This window comes from Erpetoichthys calabaricus, chromosome 2, assembly GCF_900747795.2.
Source record: "Erpetoichthys calabaricus chromosome 2, fErpCal1.3, whole genome shotgun sequence".
Lineage (NCBI taxonomy): Eukaryota > Metazoa > Chordata > Cladistia > Polypteriformes > Polypteridae > Erpetoichthys > Erpetoichthys calabaricus.
Window position 1 is genome coordinate 219,814,642 of NC_041395.2, and position 23,589 is coordinate 219,838,230.

General features: G+C 35.9%; 2 protein-coding genes across 2 annotated transcripts in view; one reads left to right on the top strand and one right to left on the bottom strand.

Annotated features, from left to right (window-relative positions):
- sncga (synuclein, gamma a) overlaps positions 1-23,589 on the top strand; it is a 405,959-nt gene that overhangs the window by 92,349 nt on the left and 290,021 nt on the right. The gene's annotated exons all lie outside the window — the stretch shown is intronic.
- Positions 1-23,589, bottom strand: part of glud1a (glutamate dehydrogenase 1a) — an 83,353-nt gene that overhangs the window by 23,591 nt on the left and 36,173 nt on the right. The window contains exons 3-9 of the mRNA XM_028795181.2: positions 22,434-22,489; positions 20,766-20,829; positions 17,494-17,588; positions 8,369-8,548; positions 5,298-5,435; positions 3,835-3,972; positions 3,582-3,662 (exon numbers count right to left, since the gene is read on the bottom strand). Of these exons, the coding sequence (XP_028651014.1) occupies positions 3,582-3,662; positions 3,835-3,972; positions 5,298-5,435; positions 8,369-8,548; positions 17,494-17,588; positions 20,766-20,829; positions 22,434-22,489 (752 nt within the window). The remainder of the gene's footprint in view (positions 1-3,581; positions 3,663-3,834; positions 3,973-5,297; positions 5,436-8,368; positions 8,549-17,493; positions 17,589-20,765; positions 20,830-22,433; positions 22,490-23,589) is intronic.

The following is a 23,589-nucleotide window of genomic DNA, read 5'->3' on the forward strand; positions in this document are numbered from 1 at the left end:
GTAAGTATTGCTGGGCGTACATGTAATATAAAATTAATAATTTAGGCACCAATAAAAACAAGCCGGTGGAGGCTAATCTTTTGTAGGCACTTTCATGATAAAACACAGACAAGAAAAAATTTGAAATGAAAACAATTGATTAAAATATCCTATACCACATTACTTGCACCAGGACTTATTCTGCTCACCTAGAAGAATCCCAATCCACCCACAATCATTCTGTGAGAAAAAGCATTTTTCTGTTATCAGAAGTTTAGAATTTTATCAGAACTTGTCAAGAACTTATTTATGTAATTCTAAAGTAAAAATGCAAGGCTGTGCTCAAAATTTTTATTAAACTTGCTCTTTAACCCTATGCATACAGAAATATTTTTGATACAGCACTGTATTCATAAAGCTCTCGGTCGTATGACGGATATAAGTTGAGTTTTAGGAAATGTTTTTGAAGCATACTGGCATACTTGATACGTTATTTTCATTTGATTCAATGCTCTGTTCTAATACTTTTATTTTCAAATAAACAGCCTTAACTTGTCTTCTATCACAGTAGAGGAAGATCATTGTATATTACTTATTATTAGAAAAAAAAGTGAACTTCACACTACAAGAAGCTTTAGAAAACCTCAGACATCTAGTAATACTTCCCTTAATTAATCAGACATGCAGAACTCCTTTTCAATGCCCTACTAGTTAGTACCTCACTAGGAATGTTTTTTGTTTTAGAGATATGAAGGGAAGGTGATGACACACCTGAATTTAATAGACTATATGATTGATTGCTTTTTTTTATTGTTTTATTTTAATTGAGTTTGCAAATTGCACTGCAAAATATGCTATTATTGAATAATGACTTATGTGAATTAACCCTGGAGATTACAGAAAACAGACAAGACAATCCACATTAAAATACAATTGTATCACAGTGTTTTTAATCCTAATTTAAATATTTGGAAATTATAAAAATAGAAATAAATAAATAAATCACTGGGTTTTCAGAGTAAGAAGTACACTAATAAAGATATCAGATGTTGCATGATAGTGATTAGGCACACTATGCCTTTTTGCAATTCTATTCAAGTTATTGTGCTTTCAACTTCACAGTATCTGTGGAAATTCCTTCACATGATACAACATGCAAATATTTGACAATGAAACACAACTGACCACAACTAAAACATACTCACTTACAATAGAATGGCTACAATAATTGTGTCCAGTCCATTTATGGAGTTCTGTGTGGAATGATATCAGATTCCAGTATTTTTCTCCGCTTTTTGTGTTGTTCCAATGTAAACAAATAGAAATAAATATGTAAACCCAAAGCCTTTGTAACTGTAGCATTTATCTGGGAGAAGTGGAGCATTTTTTGAAAGAAGTGCAAGGCTGCTAATATTTTGCCCCCTCATGTTGCTTTGAATTGTATTCTAGTGTGCTTTGCAAAGGGCCTCAAGGTGTTTAAACTTAATAGTTTTAATAGGTAAATGTCTGTTAAAAGGATATGAAGATATGAGTAACAGTTGCATTGTGCACACTGACTTTTCTTCTGTGAAAATGTTTTAAACTAACATCCCATTGGCTTCCTCTGGGGACTTTGGTTTATAGTTATACACTTTTTTAAATGGTAAAGTTTATGTGAAAGGGGGCACAGGAGTGAACAGCACTGACTCAGGTTCAGTTTTTGTCTTGGGTCCATTGTTGGGTGCATTGTTCATGTGATCATGGACTGGGTAAAGCAGGTTTAGAATTATATACTAATCGAATCTGCATGTGTCAAAATACAACAACTACAACAAGCCCTTTAAATAAAAATAAAAATATTAAAATAATAATTAGCCTGAGATTATAGGATCAGTATAATCATGTGTACAGAATCCAGTAAAATTCTTATTCGATTGTACTATGCAATATACAATACTTCTATCGTGTGTTAAAATGCAACAAACACATAAAAAACTTCTCGTTGATCCAGATCAGTTGTACACAAAATACTTTGACATAAAAAAACCCTCTAAACAAATTCTCCAAAGCATTGCATCTTGCTGTGATGTCATATTTTAAACTAGCTAATTCAGTCCATAAATGTTTTGAGCAATCTTTGGACCTGTCACTTCTTCTGACCAGTAATTTCTTACTTTTACTCTGTTACAATCGCATATAAGTGCATTTATGTGCTTAGTGACAATACTAAAGTTTTATCTTAGCTATTCTATTGGTGTATTTGCCTACAAATCTCTACACATCTTTATTACAAGGTAGTAAAGGTTTCTGCTATAATCTTTCTCTGCTATGAGAGATCATGCCACGTTTGGTGGGCAGAATAAGATACATTCATGAGTAGTTGTCCTTGGATTTTGTTTTCACATGTGTAGTGAATTTGCCTCAGCTCAACAAATTTTACAACCACATCTGTGGCATGTTCAACCACGCCAGAGGATTCAGTGACAGGACGCTCTGCTATTTTGGTTGGACTCTGCCAACACTTTATCCAATAAGAAAGAAGACAAAAATGAAAGGCTGGAGATGGCATCTGGATAAGGAGAAAGACTGAGTTCTCAGGGGTAACAAAAAATAGTGCACATAATGATGAAAAGAGTCTCAAAATCATGATTTTAACTCCATTGAAAAAAAAAAAAGTAAAATCAGTCTTAGGGTAGAAAGTGCCAATAGTTGTTTGTAAGTAAAGAAACCAGCTGCCATGTACTGTATTTGCTCTGATAAATTTAAGCTTTACCATAATCAAAATATATGAATGGATTTCATTAGGATGTTCCACAATATGAAAAACAATTTCAATTTACAGAGGACCTGATTGACATTTAGATGCATGTATCCCTGCCAAAATCCTGCGCGTCCCGCACAACCCGTTTTAGTACTTCTTTGATAGAGATGTAATTTTGGTGCTGCATATCAAAATAAGGTATGAAAAATTTACTAAGGCAAACAGTAGTGGATTTAAAAAAAAAAACAAAAACAAAAGTCTCATGTCGCCATCTACACTAAGAAATCTGTTGAAAAAAGGACCCTACACTCAATTATCTTTATCGAAACAGTTTATTATATTTGATAATTATCTTTATCATATTACCATCCAGCCCTACACAGCACTGCGACTTGCTAAACACCAGACCATCTGATTAACTATTCAATCAACAATGATATTGGGACAGTGATATTGAGAAGGGTTTTTTCACAATAACCATTCAATAAATGTCAAAAGAAAATAAAAACCTGCTCATGTGTTTTAATAATAATAATTATTACATTAAGTGTAATCTATATTTATATTAATTAGTGCAATAGTGGGAATAATTCACTCTGGAAACTGCCAATGCTATTATGAGACTTTTAGTTGTACTGTGTACTTTGGGTTGCAGATACGTTTGTGTGTCAGCCTTGTTCTTAACTGCAACTTCTTTTCTCTTTAAGCAGACATTTTTTTTTTTCAGGCACTGCTAATGCATTTCACTCCACAAAAGCCATAAATGAGGGCATAAATTGTGCAAGTGTCTCATTTTTGGTCTTCTGCCAAACCTAATGTTAATAATGGAAATATGTTTTAAGTGCTTGGAAAAAAATCCTACCGGAATGACCATAATATTTCTTTCAAGGAAAATCTTGTCTGCTTCAGGAGTTGTTGGACCATTTGCACCTTCGGCAATGATCTGAAAAAAACAAAAGTCAAAGTTAACCAGGTTTGTTTGTACAGCTTAATTTTTTAAGTCATACTAGTAAAAAAAGTTCTATATACCTACAGTATCTTATTTTTTTTTATAGTTGTGGTTTGGTCTGATCTGTATATTTAAAAAAAAAAAAAAAAAAGTACTTTGTCTGCACCTTTGCTTTAATCCGTTGTGCATTGGCCTTTGTCAACTGCTTTTCACTGGCTGCAGGGATGAGGATGTCACAGTCTGCTTCAAGAATATTGTCTTCATAAGGTGTTGCTTTGGGAAAACCTACAATGGTGCCATGTTGCTGTAAATGACAAAAAAAAGTATCACTTATTGTAAACATGAATATCATTTTTGGACATGTCAGATGGCAAATACACATTAAGATTTAAGCAGTTGAAAATGAGCCACAAGTAATTTGCAATGATGTCTAGATGTAGTAGCTTCACATTACTACTAGGTGGCTCTGTTGTTCTGGCTTGCTTCTCCAGGTAAGAATGCTCCCCATGCAACATTCAGACAAATTTAAAATTGACAGTGTCTTGTTGCTAAAGTATTAATTATTAACTTACCTTTAGTACACTAGGAACTAGCTTATTACTGAATTAACTAAAAGAACATCATCATTTTCTCCAAATGGTTACTCTGGAAAAACAAGTTTCTGGCCAAAGCCTTGCTTGTAACAATTTACAACTAATAATAGATAACGAACTGCCACAGCTGTCTCTTTAATAAACACCAAAGTAAACGGATGTAAAAAAAATAATGATAGAAAAGATTGATCTGGTGTTGCAAATAGAATAAAATGCAGCCCATTTCTGCATTTAAAACAACTTACTATAAAACAGAATGAGCACTCACTAGGATCAACTGCCACAGAAAATCAATAGGAACTCTCTCTATTTATATAACACGCTACCGTGGCTGTTCGTTTGTCCAGTATTTGAAATCACCTGTAACTCACAAACCGTTTGACCTGTTGACCTAAAATTTGGTACACATATACTACATGACGTTTACTATGCGCTTCGGGGTGATGATTGACCCCCAAGGTTATTCCTCTTTTTATTTTATTGTAAAATCAACTCTCTGCAGCGGCCAGCAGGGCGGCTGTGCGGCGCATGCGTATGGGTGCCGTTTTCATCCCTACCACCTTCATATCTTAAATCATTCTTGAGGCAGATTGAAGACTTAAGTGCCAGCTTAAGTGAAAAATTAAAGAAAACATACTAAATAATTGCAACACAAACACTGACTTCATTAGTTTTAACGTGAAAAGATGCCGACAAAAGAAGAGAAGAAGTGGGCCGCTAGGGTGGAGAGATGAAGAGCTGCTCAGGAAACAGCAAGCACATCAACCTCTGAGCAAACGAATGCTAAACATACAGAGAGAGTATGAAAACTAAATGCTCTAGTCAAGTGTATTCACTGAACGTTATCATGCAGTGTGCAGTTACTGGTTAAATTATATTAGCCAAATGTGGCAGAGCTGGTTCAATATTCAAAACACTATTCCATGAAGCAGTACAAGAACGTTCCAGTTGACTTGCAAACAAATTAATAACATTTTCTTTAATAACAGACTACATAGCTTTAAAAGGCTCATACTAAATTAAATTTGGAACTTACCAATTTATAATCCTCAAGCTCCTTGGGGTCAATACCATTAGGGTTCCAAATCGCACCATCTACTTCTCCAACACCAATGCACTTAGCACCATAGCGGTGTAGATAACGCATGGAGTGCAGGCCTACATTACCAAATCCCTGTGTGGGAAAGCAGAGAATAAGAATTTGTTTAAATGTGGCATGAAAAAGTACATGAAGGATGCAACACCCAAATTATACCTCCAAGGCAGTGGAAACCAGCTGGACGTCTGGGTAGAACTATAAATTATTTGTTAAACAATGCCCACTAAACTAGTTGTTACTGAACCTAATAAAAAAAATAAAACACAAATATAACACAGGTACAAGCAAAACTACACAATGTTTACCTGAATAATTTAAAGACCAGTAAAAAGCATGCAAGACTTGTTTCTATTTAATGCCATCTCCTCAGAAAAACAACAGAGTGCAACTGCAGAACGCAGAACCTATGAGGTCAGTCATGTAATGCCCCAGCATCACGAAACGTCAGCCACAAAACACCCATCACATTAGACTATGTTTACATTAGGGCCCCGTTAAACTATGGTTAAGATTAGGGTTGTGGGAGGGTTATTTGACTCAGTGTTTCGCGACTAATGTTGTGGACATTACCTGACCTATGTCATAGGTATTGCAGGCTGCCGTTAGACCCTTCTCCAAAAGAATAAAAGTCAGCGTGATCTTGATCAGAAGTCAAATTAAAAAACTTTCTAGAGCAGACACAGATCGCAAACAATTACAAGTATTTTGGAGGATTTGTTGGTAAATCTTAAGTCAAGGTAAACAGAAAATTTAGAATTTTGTTTGTGAAGGAAGATAAATTTCTTTCTTAGTGCTGCTGTGGTTGGCAGTGATACAAATGAGAACAAATTTGTTGGTACTCCTCCACGAAAAAAGAAGAACCCGCTGAAAACTGACAAAAGGAATTAGTACCCATTATTGTTTATTCCGTAATTTAACAAAAAACAGACCTTGCTTTAGAGTTTTGATTCAATAGAATATTTCCAAAAATAACACAAATGAAAATGGCATAGACAAAAATGATGGGACCCTTAACATAATATAAGCTCTCAATGAGACTTTCTCACCAGGCAACAGATAGTCTGGCCCACTCTTCATGAGCAAACTGCTCCAGCTGTGCCAGATTTGAAGGGGGCATTCTCCAGATTGCATGTTTTATTTTTTTTCTCCATAGATGTTTGATAAGATTTAAATTAGGGCTCACAGAATGCCACTTCAGAATAGTGTTTTTAGTTGTGTGTTTTGGCTCATTATCCTGTTCGAGGATTATCCTGAAATTATACTGTTCCTTGTACAGACTCAAAGTGCCCCATATCAGATGCAGCAAAGCATCCCCAAAACATAACCAACCCCCCTCCATGTTACACAGTAAGTATGGTGTTCTTTTCTTTGAAAGCTTAATGTTTTTGTCTGGGACACGGATATGATGCGACTTGCCAAAAAGGCCAGTTTTTGTCTCATCTGTCCATTTTAGAAAATTCCAATTTGGCTTTCTTATATTTTTTATTCAACAGTGGAGTCCACCTGGGTCTTCTTCTTCCATTGATCCCCCTGTCACTCACAAAGTGACAGATGGTGCAAACAGACACTGATGGATCTTGACTTTAAAGTTCAGCTTCTCTCTCTTTAGAAGTTGTCCATGGTTTTTGTCTATCATTCTCACCATCCTTCTGCATATTTTGGTGTCGATTTTCCTCTTGTGGCTACATTCAGGGAGTTTAGCTACTGTCCCATGGACCCTAAACTTCTTAATAATATTCGCAACTATTGTCACAGGAACATCAAGCTGCTTGGTGATGGTCTTATAGCCTTCTTTCTGATCTCCTCAGACAACTCTCCCCTTTGCTTTCTCTGGTCCATGTTCAGTGTGGGACACACAGTGATACCAGACAGCCGAGTGACTAAATAAGCTGAATGACTGATTACACGATTGGAGGCATGTGTGATACTAATTGAAGAAAACTGCTAGTTTGAAAAATCACTTTAATCGAAGTATTTAATATCTTTTTAAGGAGTACCAACAAATGTGTCAAAATACTTGACCTTTTTTCACACATGCTTTGCTTTTTACTCAATGACTATCAAAGACATGTAGGTAACATGTGGATGTGGGACAATTGTTTTTCATTTAATCGCTCTCAGGTGGTATACAGCACTTTTTCAAATGAGACTTAAGGGTACCAACAAATTTGTCCACGTCAAAGAGACTCCTAAGAAACAGGATCTCAGTCCTGGTACAGTCACTTTCATGTAGAATTTAAACATTTTTCTCAATGTCTACATGAGCTTCTCTATAGGGACTCCAATCTTTCTACCACATCCTAAAAAATACATGTATAGACAGACTGATGGCTGTAAAGTGGCTTGGTACAAATTTGCACATGAATGTTCCCTGCACCATACTGGTACCCAAAGCTGCTGGGATAGGCTTCTGTCTCTTTCAGACAATGGAATGATTTAATCAAGTTTAGGTAACAAATTCACCAATGGATGGACAGATAAATAGACGAATGCAAAATGATTAATGTTCGTCTCCAAAACAAAAAGCACAGTTAGTCATTGGCAGACCATCAGACTGTTTCTTCTAATTATTGTATTCACTAACATAAAGAATATTCATAAGAAAAAATGAAAAACAAACCTGAATTCTTTCCAATTAAATAAAATTTGAAGGGAATGCAAGGGATCATAAAAAAGATGTTCCTTTACTGAATTCAATTATTGTGGATTTTAATGCTTTCTTTATAAAATTCTAAATAACAAGTTGGTGCAAATAGGCAAGTAAATTGCACTTTTAAAGAAATCAATAGGACTCCATTCAAAAGAATTTGTTCAACAGATGGATTTAATGCAAGATTATTTTCTATTTAGCAGCACACTATGCCCAAGTATTGTTTGCTGAAACTACACAGATTCTATGCCAAGTTAAAAGTCAAAACAGCTTTGTGTTTCATCTCATTAACTGAACCATTGTGCAATGTATTTAAAAACCAAATTAGTAAATAGAAATGTATGCCATCTGGCTTTACCTGAATAACAAAGGTCTTATCCCCAAACCCAGGAGTCATGCCTAATACACTCATGTATGAAGCTTCATTGATGAAGTTCTCAATACCATGAAATACTCCTCTGCCAGTTGCAGAGATTCTGCCATGGATGCCTCCTTGGCTAATTGGCTTCCCAGTCACACAAGCATGAGCATTTATATCCTATGAAGGAAAAAAAAAACAGGATATATTTGCTTAATCAAAAAGGCATTCAACTGAATTTATTGTTATATAACACACTTATCCTACAAGCCTAGCTAACTATATTATAATTACATAATAAAACCAAAAATATAATGCTAAAATAAACCATTCATAAAGCATTAAAAATGTTACAATAGATGAGCAAGACAATAGACTACTGAGGGGAAGGAATTTTAATATTTTGCAGGAAAATACTAGCTATTGATAGAGGTTAATAGCCTGCATAAGAAAAGGTGCCATACCTGTACTAACAGAGCTGAATTAAAGCTCTTTCACTAAGAACCTGAAAATGTAAGATTCTGGTTGGTTCAGAACTCATTTAAAATGGAATTAAAATGTAAGTGTTTCCATTCATTACAGGTTGTTTGTTTCTCTATCCAGTTTAAACTGTATGTTTATCAGTTTTAATTCTTGGTTATTACATGTTGTGAGAAATTGTACTTTAAACCTTTCAAAAATGATATTTTTGGTCTTTTTCAAAGGTTGAATTAAATAGTTGTTCTACAAACTGATTAGAAATACAAAGTTAAGACAAATCATACTATATACATAGCAATGTTAAAATCAACCAGCTTTTAGACTACCAGACAAGTTCCCTAATTAAATTTCTCCCTGGAGAACTATGATAGAGTACACTTGATAAATATAATTTTATTAGAGTCCAAACACAGTTAAGATCTTTACTGAAAGGCTCATCTAACCTGGCACATGTAGAATTTGTACAACTTTAATTGTACTGTAAATTGTAGTATACATTTGATAAGATAGTAAAATAAGTGATATAGCAACTGCTATTTCAGATGGCGGACTTCATTTAGTACTCCCAAAATAATGCTAATTTTGGGAAGAAGAAAATACCACTCTGTATCAAGTTTATTTTTGTTCTTTATACATTTTTCTTTTTTTATAGAAAGAAGAAGATCTGTTTTCAAGAACAGCCAATCAGCGAGCAGGTTCAAACTTTTATTCTCCTGAAAAGGAATTGATTCCTTTAAGATACAAAGGAATGAAAAAAGAGAACACTTCTGCTTTCAAATGGTACATTCCTTATCCTAACAACCCTTAGTGTCTCTATAGCAACTTGATACCAAACAGATTCTTGAATTAAGTTTTCATGCTGCCATGGTGGCATAAGTTCAATTGTGGCTTTCTGACTCATGTGATTTGTAGCTTAACCTAAAATGCACCCCAACTTAAAAAAAAAAAAAAATTCTTGGATCCAAAGATAATATATTAACTCAGCTCACTGTACCTCCTCTGTCACGTTCAATATTGACGGCAATGGAGGCAAATGTAATTAAAACACTGAGCATTTATGAAATAAAACATATGCAAATTTTGCATAACTAGGTGCTATAATAACAGAGAATCTGCTAAATTTATATTCAGAACTTGAATTTATAATTTGATAGTAACTGTTAAATATGGTAAGATTTGACTCATTTTTCAGAGAAAAATGTTACATTAAGAGAGAATGAGGTTTTACATAGTCAAAGTATGACCAAAAAGCTACATTTAATATTATCAGATCATAGTGCATAAGAAGTTTGTAATTTAGGGCCACCATACTGGAAGATCACTGACCTGGGGCCTTATGTATAATGCCTTGTGTAGAATTCGCACTATAACATGATGTAAGCACAAAAGCCGAAATGTGCTTACGCAGAGAAAAATCCAGATGCATAAATCTGTGCATTCGCCAACTTCCACGTTCTTCTGCTACATAAATCCCGGTCAGCGTGAAAAGTAACGCTCGTGCATGCGCCTGCTGTCCCGCCCCAACTCCTCCCAGAATAACGCCTCTTTGAATATGCAAATCAATATAAATAGCCCTTAAGCTCAGCGTTCTGTGAAAAGGCAATGGCAAAAGTACGAGGAAAAATTGAAGAATTTCAGCGAATATCAAATGGAGGCAAAGAAAAACGTACTAAACGGTTATATAAGCAACAAAAGGAAGTTGATCGAGTGACATAGCGTGTCGGAGAAACTCGAAAGCTCAAGTTCACAAAGTTGCACAGTGCCTGAAATAAAAAAAGAAGTTGTCACATATCAAAGTCGGCGTGAAAAGGCAACTCGTAGCCCACCGTCTGAGTGTCATATGAAAGCTTAGTAGGGTACAGTGAAAAAAAAAAAAGCCACACAGTGTGAAAAAAAGCACGAAATGTCAACTTTAATCTCGAAATTTTTACTTTAATCATGTAGTTTATTTTGTCATTAAAGTAGAACATCATAAACTTCATCTTAAAATCGTTTACTAGTTTCTCAAATCCCATTGTAACTAAAGTAGCACGTTAAATGCTTTGTTTTGTACTTGATCTTATATGTGCTCTATGTGCCTGAATCACTACGTGCTCTTCCTCTGACAGGACACAGAATCCATTACATTCGTAATATTACAGCTCTCTGAATAATCAAATACTGAGAAGTATATGTGATATCATTTTCATGATGATATGTGCCTGAATCACTACGTGCTCTTCCTCTGACAGGACACAGAATCCATTACATTCGTAATATTACAGCTCTCTGAATAATCAAATACTGAGAAGTATATGTGATATCATTTTCATGATGATATGAGTTAAAGCATGTTATTAAACATGGGAACACGGTGGCGCAGTGATTGTTCATGTCTTACGCAAGATGCTTGCTGCGCCATGTGTGACCTTCAATGAAATGCTTTATTACAGAAGTACTGTCTTTTTCAAATGTACTAACCCCCAATTTCTGTCCTTACTTTTCTTTCTCCAAATACCCAATCCCCACACAATCAGCTCTGTAGACGACGTTAAGTCATCTATAAGCTTAGAACGCCGATTCTTCAAAACTTTTAAGGAACATCGAAATATCTTCCTAATGTTTAATTATTCTATCCAACTATCCTTCTAGTGTTGTGCCAGCCACAGCATGAATACAGCGTGAGGCAGGAACAAACCGTGAACGAAGCTCAAGTTTCTCGCTAGCGCTGTGGCACCGTGTAGTTAAAGTTTTATCTGTATAATATAATCAATATATTTTGCTCCATTTCATCTTAAAAATGATGTTGTCATCATATGTAAATATGCGCTTTATAAAGTGGCTCAGGTTGTGCAATATTATAACTGTATAAGTACAATTACCTCACGGTAACTTGCAAGTACAAACAGTTCTACAAGGAGCACTTGATGGACTGATTGAGTGCGTATATAGTTCTTGGGATGAAACTGTTTGTGAACCACAAGGTCCGAATAGGAAAGGCTGTGAAGCGTTGGTCGGATGAGAGCAGTTCAAATAGCGAATGGCTGAGGCAGCATGTGCTTGATGCTGTATACCGATAATTCTCTTTCCAATTGCTGTAGATCTGTGATTCACACTCAGATACAATGATATAAATACTCCGAGTGGTACAATGAGAGTAATATGGAAAAAGATGATCCGCTGTGGCAACCCCTAACGGGAGCAGCTGACAGAAGAAGAAGAAGGTACAGTGAGAGTAACAACGCTAAAGCAGTTATGGTATTTAGAATAGTTTGACCATTCTGTGGACCATTATATTGTTACAGGTTAATTACAATCAGATGCATTAAACTAATAAACAATATGTGGTTAATTTCAGTGTATTTATAAAGCTGCGTCAGGGATGTGGATTTAAAAAAGAAAGGGAAACCACACAGGAACAGTAGCACTGCTTTGATGCTGGGTGCCGCAAAACCAAGCAGAGAACTTGCGTACGACAGGGTATGAGCTACCGTGGAAATGTGCGTGGCTTTACACCATGTTTAGATTTTATACATCGAGATTTGAACGTGGAAACGTTCTTATGCAACATTTCTGTGCGTACGCACCGTTTATACATGAGGCCCCTGGACATTTCTTTTTCTGTAGTAGTAACCCAACCACTACGCTCAGCACCAGTTCTTGGCCAAGCCACCACTACAGACGCTTCAATCAATTAGATCTAAATCAACCGGGTTTCACTTAAAAAAAAAAAAAAAATACATTGGAGATTTGTAAATTGGCCCATCACAAAAAAAACGATCTTTTCGGTCTCGGCTGTTTAGTAATTTAGTTGCAGTGCTCCTTTACGCAAGGTATTCCGGTAATTGAGCCAGTACACAATTTTGTGCTGCAAATTTCCTGTAGTATAACAAAGCAAGTCAATGCTTGTTTTTACAAGAGACGACTAGAATATTAGCCTTTACGTTAAAGTAAGTGGAGTAATAAACTGCGAAAAAGGAAGTAGAGGAGTCATCCTGTACAATTAGACAAACAATGATAAAAGCTACTTTTACTTTGTCCTTTAAATTAAAATGGACACTGTCTGAGTTTGGACAGCGAGCTTGCTGTTGCACTGAAGAAAAAAAAAAAAAACACACACACACACACACACACACACCTGTATGGACATAGCAGATGTATACTTTAACAGTAAAAAAAGCTGTAGTGCAAGTAATGATTAAAACCTATCAGTGCAGGTATATTTGCATTTAAGAATTATTTAATTGCCATTACCAATTAATTGATTGTTTGAGTATGTGTATATACATACTTTTTTAATAAGAAATGGAAACTTTAAAAAACAAAAAAAGTATGCCAGCTTATAATTTTGAGAAGCATTTTATTTTCCTTTATGCCATATATATATTATATATATAAAATGGATCAATACTTTTGTACAAATTAGCATGTATTTTAAGGAAATTTGATTTATTTTAGTATTTTAATTGTCACTGACAAAAAAATTAACAGTTAACATCTGTGGTCTGTAGTTTAATTATAAAAATGCACTTTAATATAGGACACAAGGCTTCTATGCATATGATTATAAAGGAGCTTAGTGTAAAAAGTTAGGGATAAACGGGGAAAAAATGGAATTTGTATCAGAATCAACCAATCAAGTAACATGAAATTGTTGATTGGTATTGGCCTTCAAAACCTGAATGGAGCATTCCTAGCCACCACCCACTGATGAATCTAGATAAAGAACTGTAAGGACAAATTGTACATCTAACTGACCACAAAACAAGGAAAAGACTCCTCAATACCTTGAGGATAATGGATGGACATTTACTGTATGCTGGCAGTATGCATGTAAATCTTGCTCAATGACAGATAACACACCATTAAACAGGGTTTCTCTACATCCAAAGGAGACACTCCAGTACAGTGATTCCCAACCACTGTGCCGCGGCACATTAGTGTGCTGTGAGAGATCATCAGGTGTACCGTGGAAAATTATCCAATTTCACTTAATTGGTCTGAAAATTATTATTTATTTACTGCTAATAATTTGTCTTCGTTTGTCTATGCGACAGTGACAGACAGAACAATTAAATACTCTTCCGCTAGGTGGCAGCAGATGGCTAATTAATCTGTATCTACATGGTGCCATTCAAACAAAAGAATTAGTGATGCTTTGGCTGTGACAGCAGTGATAGCGATGGATAAATATCTGAAAAGAAGAAGTACACTATCCGAACTGGGTTCTGGAGAAAACTGTGACCCAGATGAAGGCCCTAGTATGAGTAGTGGTCAGAAGAAAGCAAAAAAGGTGAGCTCAAGACAATACAATGAAAGTTATCTTTCCTTTGGATTTACTGTTACCAGGGAACCAACCGAGCCGATTCCGTTGTGCTTGGTATGTGGGGAAAAGATGTCCAACAGTGCCATGGTTCCTAGCAAACTTAAACGCCATCTCCAAACAAAACACCCATCACTTCAAAACAAGAACACAGACTATTTTATTCAACTTCGTGAACAGACTAAGAAACAGGCAGCTTTAGTGAGGAAAACCACAAAGACGAACAAGAGAACTCTCAAAGCTAGCTACCAAGTTGCTGAACTCACCGCCAAATCAAAACAGCCACACGCGGTGGCAGAGCCATTAATACTACCTGCCTGCAAAATCATTGTAAATGAGATGCTTGGCCCTGACGCTCTTAAAGAAATAGCCCAAGTCCCTCTCTCAAATAATACAATTGCCAGATGTATTGATGACATGTCTGCAGACATTGAAAGGATCATTTTGGAAAAGTTGCACGTCAGTGGAAAAATTGCATTGCAACTCGATGAATCTACGGATATCAGTGAACATGCACAACTTTTGGCAAATGTGCGCTTTGTAGACGGAGACACCATCTGAGAAAACATCCTGTTTCACAAGGAATTGCCAGAAAGAACAACAGGAGATGACATTTTTCAAGTTGTATCAAAGTACCTTGAACAAGGGGGACTTAAGTGGGAAAACTGCGTAAGTGTTTGCACTGATGGAGCAGCTGCCATGTTCGGGCGCGCCAAAGGATTTGTAAGCAGAGTGAAATAGCAACATCCAGATGTTACTTGGGACGCATTGTTTTCTGCATTGTGAGGCACTCGTTGCCAAGACATTTACCAGCAGAGCTAGCTCCTGTATTGGACGATGTTGTGCGCATTTAAACTTTGCGAAGACAAGACCTGTAAAAAGTCGCATGTTTGCATCATTGTGTGAGGAAATGGGAGCGGAGCATAAAGTGCTATTGCTGCATACGGAGGTCCGGTGGTTGTCCCGTGGCAAAGATTTAGCCCGTGTGTATGAGCTGCGGGAGGAACTAAAAGTGTTTTTGACAAATGAGAGGTGTGATGACGCTAAGCTGCTTTCAAGTGATGAGTGGTGTGTAAGACTGGCATGTCTGGCAGATATATTTCAACATTTAAATGACCTGAACACATGATGCAAGGCCGAAAATGAAAACCTGCTCACAAGTGCAGATAAAATAAATGGATTTCGTTTAACGGTGCAGCTCTGGCAACAATATGTGGAAAGTGCCAACCTTGACACCCAGAAATGGCAAGGTATCAACATTGCTGCACTGTGTGAGACAATAGGCAAGCATTTGAAAACTCTTGAACAGAAGTTGTCATTTTATTTCCCTTCAGTTTTCACTGTTTGCCTTCACTGGGTTAGGAACCCATATAACTCAATTGTAGTTGGAAAGACATGACTTTGCAGGAGAAAATAACTGTACTGAGAGAAAATCGTGGTTTAAAGCTGAGCTTTGCTGATCTACTTTTGGACAGTTTTTGGCTGACTGCTGCCAAGGAGTTCCCCATTCTGGCAAGCAGAACTATTTCAGCCCTGCTCCCATTTTCCACAACCTACCTATGTCAGCTTGGCTTTTCAAGAATGACTGCTATAAAAACTAAAAAAAGAGAGAGACTCAGAGCTGTTGAGGAAGATCTTCATGTGTGTCTTTCTTCAATTCCTGCGTGTATATCAGCGTTGTTTTCAACTAAACGTTTAAATTGTGAGTAAATTGAAACTAGAAGATCATTATATTTCCTTACATATGCTTTTTGTGACATTTTTGTTTGGTGGTGTGCCATGGGATTTTTCTAATGTAAAATATGTGCCGTGGCACAAAAAAGGTTGGGAAACACTGCTCTAGTAGATACAGCGTATGAGCAAAGAATTTCTTATGTGGGATTAAAAGCACAGGGTACAGTTTTATATTTAACCTATTTGTCATCAGATGATCTTACATTTTTTTTTTTTTTTTTTAAGACCAGTAAGCATCATGACACCAACAATCAGCTCCTGTAGTATTTTGGATACTTCTATAACAGTATTGGCTTGACCTAAGCAGGATATGTCATTTCAGCAGAACGGTCTACTCTAAACGGCAAAAGTTAGAAGAGCTTATGTGCCTTTAAGGTACAGGAAGTATCTCTTAGCTAACCAGATGTATATATTTTGTTGAATATTTATTCCTTGTATACACACATACACACACACACACGCACACACGCACACACACACACACAAAAGGCTCTTCTGATTTCATCAGTCAAGTACTGGCAGAGCTCATCTGTGCAGGACTCAACAGTGGTAATGAATATACTGACCATACTTTAGCAGACTCCAATTCTAAGCTTATTTTCCATTGTAATTTCAATCCATCTTTAATGTTCAATAGAGGAAAGACTAAATAATCAATCAGGGTCAAGACAGACAGATAGCTAGATGGATAGCCAAATGGATTCTCAAGGGGAAACCTAGCTTTCAAAGAAGCTCAAGAAGTACAGAAATATTTTACAAAGAACATTCTACAAGAACACAGAAAACTTGCAAAAAAGAATACAAAAAACTTCTGACTTGGCTAACAAGCGAGGCATTTTAAAGGCTCTCTGCCTTAAATATGAAGGAGCTTGAATAATGATTTTGACACACTTCTGCTGAATAATTAATTGGCTAAAAGTATTCAGTGATGGTGTGTCAAAGAGGGGATATGCAGCATCGTTCACAGTATTCATTTAAGGTCTTATAGAAAAGAAGGTTTCTAATTTGAACTCTAATTTGAAATCATAAAGTGTGTAGTTTGTAAACATAAACCCATTAATCCTCTGGAGGCTATACTGTAAGGGGAGAGGTTGGGAGCATGTGCACCACATGACAAACCTAAGTGCACCACACTGGAACAATGTGAGGTTTTTTTATTGGTGGCTGGAGTGCCAATTCTGCTACCAACCCCCAAATTTTCCCAGTAATTTGGAGGACCTGCTTGCAGGCCTGGATGCAAATTAAAGTTATACCCAGGACGAAGCAATAGCAGGTCAAGGGCCTTGCTCAAGGGCCCAACAGAGCACAGTCATATATTGGAAGCATCCAATGCAAATCAGGAACCAGCCTTGAATAAAGCTCATTCACATACACTGTAGACATTCACAGTAAAACAAGCAGCAGCTTGACAAAACACTGCATTGTCCTGTTATTTGTAAAATGTGTCGTTTCTTCTCATTATTTGTGTTGTGTACATATTAAATACTTTTACAGTCTGGTTTATAGATACCTGACTGCACATGAAAAATGTTTATGGAGCCTACAGAAGTAACCTCCTGTTCAAATTAACATATTTTCAAGGGTCTGTCCTTTAAATAATGCTACTTACATTGTGACCCATCGTATTTGCATATGTGTCAGCAATCCAGGACATCTCTCGTTCTCCAGTGCTCATATCAGGGGCAGGGACATCAATACCAGGACCTATATTGTAAATATGGATGAAGAATGAAAATCTATTAGTATACTAATACATATTAATCTACAGAATAATAGCGAATGGACATTCAGGTTAATAACAGATGTAGCAGTAGATTTATATAAACAGGTAAATAATATAACTCAAAATGTTTAACTTAGTAATGCAACAATGTAATGATTCATACTAAAAATTTACCATATTAATTTGCTTATTGTATTAAATCAACTGCAAGTGCAGAGGTTTGTTTTGGTCCACTGAGGCATTTGCCATGTTAACCTGAGGTTCTTGGTTTCACTTTTAGTCATGTCTACATAACTTTAAATGGCCATCTTTATTATAAATTATTTAAAGATGTGATGGTCAGAGTGGGTTCTTATGAGTAAACTAATAATAAACAAATTAATAATAAAACACATTCTTAACCAATTAATTTATATATTAACTATACATGCATTATATTTATGTAGGAAGAAAGAAAGAAAACCTGGATAATACTAGCTGGTTTTAGGAAATATGCCATGGAATGGATTATTATTTCATCCATGGCCTGTTCCTGCCTTGCTTCCATTGTAACCTGGACAGGTTCTGGTTAACCCAGACCCTATTTTACATGAAAGGAGGAGTTGCAATACCCTAATGATTAGAAATCTAGTCAATAAACAATGCTGGGTATATCTACATTGTTAAGGATTTTCCATTATTTGTTTATCAATGGTTTAAAACATTGAAGTTTACTGTCCTAAATTAGATCAGGTACACACAGGCATTCATTTGGTCTGTGAATTGCATAAGTTTTGTGTTCATAGATGAATGTGGAAAATGATTTTTCATGTACCATCCACCCTAATGAAGAGAAAAGTGTGTGTTTGTCTGGTTGCTATGTCTCTGTCATTCCAACAGATGGCGCATCACAAATAGATGTAGTAATAAAATGCATTGATTGCATTTGTCATTCCAATAGATGGCACAACATAAAAATTTGTATCAATGCATCTTAATGATGTTGGAGCGTTTTGTCTTAGGAGAACTACATACAGTAAGTGCACAGTTTCTGTCTTTACTGGACTACTCTTTAGGATTTTGTGTGTACATGTAATAAAGACAAAATTGCTTGTGTAAGCTCAAACCCATTAAATGCACTTCATTTTTTTTTTCTTTTGAACTATAAAGAACACAATGTCTCCTACCATCTCACTTTTATAGTAATTGAGGCATCATGGGTCTATACATACTACTGTACACAAATTAAAACTCTGCGTACTAAATGTTGCATAATAATTATCAATTTCCATATTGTTGTCAGTGACACTGGATAACACTCCTTGTTCTTTAAAAATTAATCAGATTCAGCAAACTGTACCAATGTGTGAAAAACAGCCCTGCCAGGCCCATTAAGTAAGCCTCATATCATCATTTCATAACATGAAATCCTGGGCAAGATCTTTTAAATTATATGCAACGTATGCCCAGTTAGATTGTAGTAAGTAGTCATTCTGATCGACGGTAAAATACTCATGTGGAACTGATGTTCAAAGTTGGGGGGTTCATACATCTGTCAGAAGATGTAGCTTTCATTTTAGTTGCTAAAAGGTCAATATCTATTTGTAAATAAATGTACTGTATATCCTAGTCATTCTGAACTATGTTCTTATGTTTAATTATCACTCGCTGCCAACTGTACTTAATGCTGCTCATACTCCTACCAAGCACATAATGTTGCCACAAACTTGAAAGTTTATAATCAAACTGGGTAATTCAAAAGTAACTTTCATTGGAATGATGGCAATAACATTTTATTGTGTAATGCAGAGATTGAGAACTGTAATCATCATCATTATATCATCGAAAGATGCAGAGAAATTAGTTCACGCGTTTGTTTTCAGTCGACTAGATTACTGTAACGCACTCCTCTCAGGACTACCCAAAAAAGACATAAATCGTTTGCAACTAGTGCAGAATGCAGCTGCTAGAATCCTAACAAGAAAAAGAAAATCCGAGCACATCTCTCCAGTTTTGACGTCACTACACTGGTTACCTGTGTCATTCAGAAATGACTTTAAAATTCTGCTTATGGTATATAAAGCCTTAAATGATCTCGCTCCATCTTATATATCGGAATGTCTGACACCTTATATTCCAAATCGCAACCTCAGATCCTCAACTGAGTGTCTCCTTAGAATTCCAAGAGCAAAACTTAAAAGAAGTGGTGAGGCGGCCTTCTGCTGTTATGCACCTAAAATCTGGAATAGCCTGCCAGTAGGAATTCGCCAGGCTAATACAGTGGAGCACTTCAAAAAACTGCTGAAAACACATTACTTTAACATGGCCTTCTCATAACGTCACTGTAATTTAAATCCTGATACTCTGTATATCCAATTCATTATAATAACTATTCATTCAAAATCTGTACTAACCCCTACTCTCTCTTCTGTTTCCTTTTCCGGTGTCCTTTTGGCCACCACCATCTACCCAAAGCACCATGATGTTCCAACAATGATGGATGGATTAAAAGCCAGAAGTCTGTATAACCATCACCATCAAGTGACTCCGTGAGAACCCTAGCTACAAAGTGGACTATTTCATTTATGTTAGGTAGAATGCCCAGAGGGGACTGGGCGGTCTCGTGGCCTGGAACCCCTACAGATTTTATTTTTTTTCTCCAGCTTTCTGGAGTTTTTTTTTTTTTTTTTTTCTGTCCATCGGACCTTACTCCTTTTCTATGTTAACTATCCATCCATCCATTATCCAACCCGCTGAATCCGAACACAGGGTCACGGGAGTCTGCTGGAGCCAATCCCAGCCAACACAGGGCACAAGGCAGGAACCAATCTCGGGCAGGGTGCCAACCCACCGCAGTCTATGCTAACTAATGTTGTCTTATTTTAATTTTGTATTTTGTCTTTTATTTTTTCTTTTCTTCATTATGTAAAGCACTTTGAGCTACTTTTTGCATGAAAATGTGCTATATAAATAAATGTTGTTGTTGTTGTGTGACCCTGAGCAAGTCAGTTAAGCCCGTCTTAGCCCCAGTTGTGTGGTTATTGGTTTGATTAGTGGTTTACTACTTATATATATTTACAGGGCCTAATATCTTGGGGTTTGAGATCCAGTGCCTTAGCAATTAAGAGTGCATTGCTTAACTTCCAAGTAGAATATCTGTTAAGAAATATTTCACTTACCAATGAAACCTTTCTTTGCCAACTCAATAGTGAATCGTCTTGTGATTTTTTCTAATTCGCTATCCTATAAAAAAGTGAATTAATAATATTATATCATCATTATCATAAATAACAATTCAGCTTTTTTAGGAAAATTAGTTTTTGCATGTGCACACAATGGAAATATATGAACACAGAAATAAGCTGGTTTATTTTTTTTAAAAATATTACATTTTAAACAGTGGTGCTCCAAATCATTCTTGTTTCTGTCTGATAATGGTCTTCATTATATAAACACATAGCACTCCTGACAGCAGTATATTACAAAAAAATGTAACATGATAAAGTCAAAACAAAAAACTATGAATAATCAATATAGAAAACACATTTATGGGGAGGGTACATGTTGAATGTAAAATAAAATGAAAACAGTTTGTATAGATTAGTACCATCAATTAAGACGACGTATCTAACTATTATAAAAGACAGAGAAAGATGACACTAAAATACTCGAGCATGCAGTGAAAACCTTTGCTTCTAAGCCTGTTAATATTATAGTAAAGAAGCTATGATCTTAAGTTCCCCTTACATTAATTTCTCTACATTTGTAGTGTTTCATCTAGTAGAGTGTGATTGCAAAACATACTGCAAAAACACTACAAGCATCATATGTTGCCATTTACATTCATGTGAAAAACTAACTACATCCCATGAAATAATTTCAAGATTTGTTCTTTTTTTAAACAGCATTTTTAGATAAAAGTGATGAAACTGAAAATAAAAATAAAAAATAAAAATGTGATTTATCCAACAAAAAATTAACAGATATACCATTTCTGTCTGTGCAAAAAGTAAGTACATCCTTGGCTGTAATAGCCCTTTAGATAGATAGATAGATAGATAGATAGATAGATACTTTATTAATCCCAATGGGAAATTCACAAAATTCACTTTATGCCCTTTGGCAGAAACAGCCTCAAGTTGGATTTCCTATAACTGTCTACCCATCTCTGATATCGACTAGGAGAAAGTTTCTCCAACTCCTCCATGCACAGTTATTTTAGCTGTGTGATGTTTAAGGGCTATCTTACATGCATAGCCCATTTCAAATCCCAACACAGCATCTTGATGGAATTCAGATCTGGGCTTTGATTTGGCTATTCCTTGATTTTTCTTTTCCACCATACCTTGGTGGATTCACTGGTGTATTTATGGTCACGGTTATATTGCAAAGTAAGGATGAAGACGATGGTCAACTGGCTGGCCACATCACCGAACTGAATAAAATTATATGAAAAATTTCCTCAAAGCACCAAACTGTAGATGTCACTTTTTCTTTTGTGCACCTCACAAGAAGCCTGGGAAGTACTTATTATAAACATACATGATGTCTAAGTTTATTTCCATTCCATTCATTGATCTACTTTAGGGGTGTAGTTTACACTTCCTTGCACTGCAAATTAAAATCCACATACTGTACAATACTTGGTAACTCAGTAATGACTAAACAGTACACTGTACTTAATGCAAAACTTAAAACCTTCCCTATAACTGCATGCAAATTGTGATGCAGTTAATAAGCAATTCTTTGCATAACAAATAGGTTATGTAAAAGTAAATGAGTATTTTATTTGTGAAAAATATATTTCAGCACAAGCACGTAGTAACTCTTACAAACAATGGACTCACAGAGTAATTTCTTGTGTTAATCTTCACTCCCGCTTTGGCCCCTCCAAATGGAACATCTGAAAGACAAAGGATATGTCTTGCAGCTTTATTCACAATTTGAATTACCGTAATTGCTTCTGGGCTGCACATCACAGCGTAAAATCTCCCTTTTTTTAGAGTGTAGCTGACAGACTATAAAGAGTGTTCTTTATAAACACAAGAAAAACAAGTGACTGTGTCTTTATTCAAATAAATGGATGGATTGTTTCTGTTTTCTCAGCTGAGGGAATTTGTGAATAAAAGCAAGAAAACATCTGTGTACATTAAGCAATACATCAAATAGTTCAAAACATTTTTTAAACAGAAAATAACATACATTATAAACTGGGCACTCATTTAATTCAAGGAGTTTTTCACACAAAGAAACTAGGAAAACACATGAAATTGTCAGGTTCACAGACCGGGGGAAAAGCTGGAAAGAAGCAACAGATGAGCTTTGTACTTCTTTTACTACTTTATTTTTTCCATATTGTGCTTAAACTACATGGACGCTATATGGGACAAATTATAATATGGAAGGGGTGATGTAAAAATAGCAAGATCCAAAAAAAGCAACGATGTGAAGGTACATACTCTTGTATTTGTGTTGTGCCCAAATGCTGCACAAAGCCAGTCAAATAATTTCATTTTCTCCTCTAATGCATAGCAATAGAGGATAGTCATTTAGGCATATTACTTTCATATCCTTCCCTGTGTAAAGGTTGCATGTTCTCTCTGTGTTTGCGTGGATTTCCTCCGGGTGGTCCGGTTTTCTCCCTCTGTACAAAGACATAGAGGTTAGGTGAATCTGCAACATTAAAATTGGCCTTAGAGTGTGTCTGATGTGTTAGTGTGTGCGCTCACCCTGTGATGGACTGGTCCTCTTTCTAGTGTTTGTACCAGCCTTGCACACTATGCTAGCTGGGATAGGTTCAAGGACGCCCTGCAACCCTATTCTGGAGAAAGGAGGTTAGAAAATGGCTGACTGACTGACTTTCATATGAGTGAGATACCATTCAGGCCATCTATTCAATGCACATTATGTATTTTTATTGGAAGAATATAGATTTACATTTATTCGAGTCAAATAAATAATAAATGAAAATGACTTAATCAGTAAAAAGTAGTATTTAACTAA